Below are 6,320 nucleotides of genomic sequence, written 5' to 3' on the forward strand. Positions count from 1 at the left end.
CCCTTAATCATGTGATAATTTAAATATTTTTCTAACTTTAATTATTTCTATTCTACCTGTTTTCTAATTTCTTCTCAAGGTTTAGGTATTGTGAAATTTAGCATAACTGGTTTGTTGGCTTGTTTTTGGTTTAGATGTTTGATATGGAACACTACATCAGAAACGAAGGATATACTGAATGGTGACTAACATAACATAATAAAAAATTATTATAAAAAGATGTTTGATATCACTAAAACCTTGATTATGGTTTATTGATTTATTTTTTTATTTCTTTTAATGGAAGTATACTTGACTACCAATATGATGTTAGTGTCATGCATGACCGTAGTGACCTGAGCATATATAACACTATCAAATCCTTGCCATGATAAGTGTAGTGTGCCATCTGTCACCATACAGTCAGTGACTTATGGTTTTAAATGACCTCTCATACCACTTCCCTGATCTCCATATCAACATGCTTGATTTTCATTTAACAAGTTCCATTTATACAAAATAGTTGGTTTTGGTTGTAGTTTTGTTTGTTGCTGTCTGTTTTGATGAAATTGTTTTGCTTATTACAAAAGTGTCAGTACATAAATAATACATACTGATATTTAGGAACCGTTATAAACATTGCAAGGTGCGTCTGTTTTTTTATATTTTATCCCTATTTGAGGTAGTTAAATGTATATATTAACCCTGGTCACTAATCTTTCATTTGAGAAGCCTCAAAATACAAATGTAATCTTCTTCAATTTCAGGAGAAGACTTTCAGAAGTGATATTTTTTATTGCTAAAGGATAAACACTGACTTTCGTTAAATAGCACTTTTCAGATTATTTGGGGAAAAGTTCATTAAAATTGTTATAAAAGTTATAAAGACAGTTTATTAAAGCTAAGATTTGCAAAGTTTTCATAAAAGCAACTTAGCTGACAGCTTTCTGAATAGTAGTTTAAGCACTATGCATGTATTGGGACTTCTTTCAAAGGAGAAAACCAGGTCAGGTGTGTTACATACCAAACATAGTTGTCCCTTTTGGCCTTTTGCTTTTGTGTTATGTGAGCAGCTGTAAAGGAAGTTATGAGAGGTATGAGTCTATGTGAAGTTGTCACACTGAGTCAAGCAGGTAAGTCATGGGGTTTGTCTGTACTAGTGTCCTAGGACAGAGCTGTCGTCTGAATCGAGTTCTGAAAGCTGGACTTTCTTGGCAATAACAGAAAATGATCTCCTACTTCAGGACCGGAAGCAGAGCTGATTACATTCTGAATTTTTTCATTAAACTTTCTGTAAGCGAGCTGCTGTGTGGTCGCTTGGACCAGGCTTGTAGGTGAGCATGATCAGGGACACTAAGGTTCAGGTGTCATGAAAAGCAAGTAGGAGGGTTCTGAGTTCCATGTCCTTTTAATTGCTGAACCCTTTATTGAACCCCTCTTTCTCCACTGCTCCTGACACTGCCTCCTTAAACACACACACACACACACACACACACACACACACACACACACACTCATACAGAAACACCTACACACATGTTCAAGTTATATTGTATGGGGGCACGTGGAGTGGCTCGGTCATTAGCGTCTCCTTCACTGAGGGCATGATCCCAGTCTGGGATCAGTCCCACATCGAGCTCCTCTGCTGGGGGCCTGCTTCTTCCTCTCCCACTACCCCTGCCTGTGATCCCTCTCTTGCTGGCTGCCTCTCTCTCTTTAAATAAATAAATAAAATCTTTTAAAAAAAAGTTATATTGTATAAGGGTATTTTATGAGATCACTGCCTTACATTGATTGCATGGTGGCTACACCCACTTTCAGGTAGATGATTCCGAGAGGAAGGGCTGAGCAACAAGTATTTGCTGAATCTAGGAAAAGGAGGTAGTTATTGCTTTAATCAGTTACATGTTCTTGGAAACACACATGCACACGTATATGTACTAACACACACACACATTCACTTTCATGCACACACACACAGCATTTTGTACGTCTAAGTATCTAATGATGTATGCTTTAGGTATGATTAAAAATATAAATAAGGCATAAAGAGTGAAAGATATAAATGTAGATTTTCTTAGCACAAGAGTAGTTAGATTCTAAAATGCACCTTATGTAGTCAAAATCTCTTCTTAAAATTGATTTGTTGAATCAATATCCATGCTGGAGGACAGACATAGTATTTTTCCCTGAGTCTGTATCTGACGCTTTTCTCTCCTCCATTGGGACATTTTCACTGTCTTATCAGCTGAACACCAGATAAAGTAGTTGGTTTATCTGCAGGGCTTCTTTATGAAAAAGATGTACCTTTAAACATGAAAATCATACTCAGTGTGAAGTTTTACTTTCTGAGGGAGACTCATCGTCCCTCAGTGAGTAGGATGGCTAGGTGGCATCAAAGGAAGGGGCTGTTGAAAGTCTCTCTGACATGGATTAAATCAACCCACTCAAATATTAATATAGAGACATACAGGTTGTTACAATTGTTCTAAATGTGTTTTAGTTTTTCTGCTCTGTCACATCTGTCAGTTTATGTATCCCAAGGGGAAATAATGTGAGATAAGAGAGAGGGAAGTTTAGTTTTCTTTAATAGATGATGAAACTGATGCTCAGAATGTGTTCATGGTTTTGTTCAAATTACAACTTGTAACTGATAGAGCTGAGAGTATGACTTGGTTTGATTCTAAATATATCAGCGTATGATTATTATTATTATTAACATACTATACTTTTAAATACCATGAATCATGGAAATGGTTTCAGTGAATAAAATTGAGAATACAAAAATAAAAACAAAATGCTAAACTAAGCAAAATGTCAGGAAAGTATCTTTCCATATGTTTAGAGCTCTATTTACCTAATTTAGAATGTGTGAATATATTCTTATACTGGCCTTCACATATGTGGAAACACATAAGGATAAACTATAATAATCATTTCCACATTCTCTTCATCCTTCTTCTGGCTGAAACACCGCTGGGGACCCACTTAAATGATGAAGCTTTGAACAAAGGTGGAGCATGATTGCAACAATATCAAGGTGGAGAATGGGAGGACCTAGGGTCACACAGGGGCTCTGGGACACAGAATGGTCTGTTTATCGGTCTGCATGCTCATTATAAAGCTGTTTAGTTATAATAAGGCTGATGTGTGTGTTTTGTAGACTTTGATATATGTATTTATGCTAACTTCACAATAAATTAAGGATTTATTTACTTGGATTCTACTTGTATTTAAATAAATATTAATGTCATCAACAAGCCAAGACTCAGAATAAAGGCTCAGGGAAGGGAATATTCCAAGTACAGAATGGCTCACACCAAAGAAACCAACAGAACTAATGTATTAAGTAATGTAACCAGTATGGGGAATTTCTAGGAGGTTCTGCGGGAGGAGCAAAGTCCATAGAGACCCCATTGTATAGGTCTGTAGTAGGTTATATGTCTATGTATAGTTTAATTTAAGGAGGAGATGGTTCTCATAACATATTATATAATTTCATTTTCTTTACCCTTCTACACTTGTGATAATCTTTTCATCTCCACACTTCTCTGTAAATTCCACTTAGTGAAAATTCATTGTACTTTAGTTTCAGGTGTAGAATTTATGCTTTATCCTACATACAACACCAGTGCTCATCACAGTAAGTGCCGTCTTAATCCCCCTCACCTATTTAATCCACTGCCCCATCCCCACATCCCCCCTTCACACCCCCATGTACTTTTTCCTCTTCAATTTGTCCTTCATAGACATTTGTTATTCTTCTGTGTTTACACCCAAAATGCTGGTTCACTTCACATCAAAGAAGAATATTATCTCCTACAGGGGATGCATGACTCAGCTTTACTTTTTCTGTTGTTTTGGTATTTCTGAAGCTTATGTGCTGTCATCAATGGCCTATGATCGCTATGCAGCTATCTGTAACCCACTTTTGTATCATGTTGTCGTGTCCCCTAAAGTGTGTTCCAGTCTTATGCTTGGTTCATACTTGATGGCATTTTTGGATGCCATGGCTCACACTGGATGCATGCTGAGACTGACCTTCTGTGACGCAAACACCATCAACCATTATTTGTGTGACATCCTCCCTCTGCTCCAGCTCTCCTGCACGAGCACTTATGTCAATGAACTGGTGGTTTTCTTTCTGGTGTGCATCAATGTGATTGTGCCCAGTGTCACCATCTTTGTCTCTTATGGTTTCATCCTCTCCAGCATCCTGTGCATCAGCTCCACTGAGGGCAGGTCCAAAGCCTTCAGCACCTGCAGTTCCCACATAGTTGCTGTTTCTCTCTTCTTTGGATCAGGTGCATTTATGTATCTTCAGTCATCTTCTGCTGTGTCTATGGATAATGGGAAAATCTCCTCTGTCTTTTATACCAATGTGATTCCCTTGATGAACCCTTTCATTTACAGCTTGAGAAACAGTGACATTAAACTTGCTGTGAGAAAAACTCTGATTAGGAGCATGAATTGATCAGAAACAGGGTCTATCTGTGTAGGGATTCTGTGTGTTTAAATAAAATACCTTTAGTGGCAATCTTCTTAGCATTTTTCCTTAATATGGTAAAGGAAGTTTGAGTCTCACAATTTTTAGTCTTTATAAAGTAGGTCTTCCTCTTTTCCTCACCAATACCATACTATCTTCTCCACCTTTTTGTTCTGTTTAGTAATAGCATTAAGTAAAAACATGTTGTCTTTTTCCTCCCATTTTCATTATCAACTTGTTTTTTCCTCTGGAACATGAAATGGTCTTTAAAGTATTGAATTAGAAGGGTGACATTGTATAATTGTGGGTGTTCTTATCAGCCACTTGGTATTAGAATATGTATCAAGGGCACTTGGGTGGCTTGATAAGTGTCTGCATTTGACTCAGGTCATGATCTTGGGGTCTGGGATTGAGTACTGCATTCGGCTCCCAGCTTACCAGGAAGCCTGCTTCTCCCTCTCCCTTGCCCCAACCCCTGCTTTTGCTCTCTTGTCCTCTCTCTCTCTCTCTCTCAAATAAACAAATAAAAAATAATAAAAGAATATGTATCAGATAATCTGTTTGTAATCTCATTTTTTCATCTCCAGTTGAAAAGAACGTCTCCTTTCAATGCTAGAGGTTGTGGTTTCTGTAATGATGAGGATTTTCCATTTTGCTTATGTAGACATCATGACCAAGAGGTTTATTTTTGCCAGACTTTTCTCTTCTTTTTAAAAAAATTTTTTTATTATGTTATGTTAGTCACTATACAGTACATCATTAGTTTTTGATGTAGTGTTCCATGATTCCTTGTTTGCGTATAACACCAGTGTTGCATGCAGTACGTGCCCTCCTTACTACCCATCACCAGCCTAGCCCAATGCCCCACTCTCCTCCTCTCTGTAACCCTCAGTTTGATTCCCAGAGTCCATAGTCTCTCGTGGTTCATTCCCCCTTCTGTTTATTCCCCCTTCATTCTTCCCTTCCTTCTCCTACCCATTTCCCCGCTATTCCTTATGTTCCATAAATGAGTGAAACCATATGATCATTGTCTTTCTCTGCTTGACTTATTTCACTTAGCATAATCTCCTCCAGTCCTATCCATGTTGCTGCAAATGCTGGGTAATCATTCATTCTGATAGCTGAGTAATATTCCATTGTATATATGGACTACATCTCCTTTATCCATTCTTCTGTTGAAGGGCATCTCGGCTCCTTCCAGACTTTAGCTATTGTGGACAATGCTGGTATGAACATTGGGGTGCTTACGGCCCTTCTCTTCACTACATTTGTATCTTTGGGGTAAATATCCAGCAGTGCAATTGCTGGGTCATAGGTTAGCTCTATTTTTGACTTTTTGAGGGACTTCCCACTGTTTTCCAAAGTGGCTGTACCAACTTGCATTCCCACCAACAGTGTAAGAGGGATCCCCTTTCTCCACATCCTCTCCAACATTTGTTGTTTCTTGCCTTGTCCATTTTTGCCATTCTGACTGGTGTAAGGTAGTATCTCAATGCAGTTTTGATCAGAAAAGACCCTGAATCACCAAGGAAGTGTTGAAAAAGAAAAACAAAGCTCGGGGCATCACATTGCCTGATTTCAAGCTATATTACAAAGCTGTGATCACCAAGACAGCATGGTACTGGCACAAAAACAGACATATAGACCAATGGAACAGAATAGAGAACCCAGAAATGGACCCTCAGCTCTTTGGGCAACTAATCTTTGACAAAGCAGGAAAAAACATCTAGTGGATAAAGACAGTCTCGTCAATAAATGGTGCTGTGAAAATGGACAGCTATATGCAAAAGAATGAAACTTGACTACTCTCTCACACCATACACAAAGATAAACTCCAAATGGATGGAAGACCTCA

General features: G+C 38.1%; 1 protein-coding gene across 1 annotated transcript; it reads left to right on the plus strand.

Annotated features, from left to right (window-relative positions):
* Positions 1–1,206: 1,206 nt before the first annotated feature.
* Positions 1,207–4,453, plus strand: LOC103656268 (olfactory receptor 8B3-like). The gene is made up of 3 exons (XM_008683629.2): positions 1,207–1,305; positions 1,852–1,901; positions 3,682–4,453. The coding sequence occupies exons 1-3, from the start codon at positions 1,207–1,209 to the stop codon at positions 4,451–4,453; spliced, it is 921 nt and encodes a 306-aa protein (XP_008681851.2).
* Positions 4,454–6,320: the final 1,867 nt, after the last annotated feature.

The sequence above is a fragment of the Ursus maritimus genome, unplaced genomic scaffold, assembly GCF_017311325.1.
Source record: "Ursus maritimus isolate PB19 unplaced genomic scaffold, ASM1731132v1 scaffold_16, whole genome shotgun sequence".
NCBI lineage: Eukaryota > Metazoa > Chordata > Mammalia > Carnivora > Ursidae > Ursus > Ursus maritimus.

What these genes read in the sequence shown, in the direction of transcription:
- LOC103656268 (XM_008683629.2), top strand. Translation starts at nt 1,207, where the DNA reads ATGATCTCCTACTTCAGGACCGGAAGCAGAGCTGATTACATTCTGAAT. An exon ending in TGTGTGGTCGCTTGGACCAG is followed by an intron (nt 1,306 to 1,851) that starts GCTTGTAGGTGA and finishes TGCTGAATCTAG; the next exon opens with GAAAAGGAGGTAGTTATTGC. An exon ending in TACATGTTCTTGGAAACACA is followed by an intron (nt 1,902 to 3,681) that starts CATGCACACGTA and finishes CCCCACATCCCC; the next exon opens with CCTTCACACCCCCATGTACT.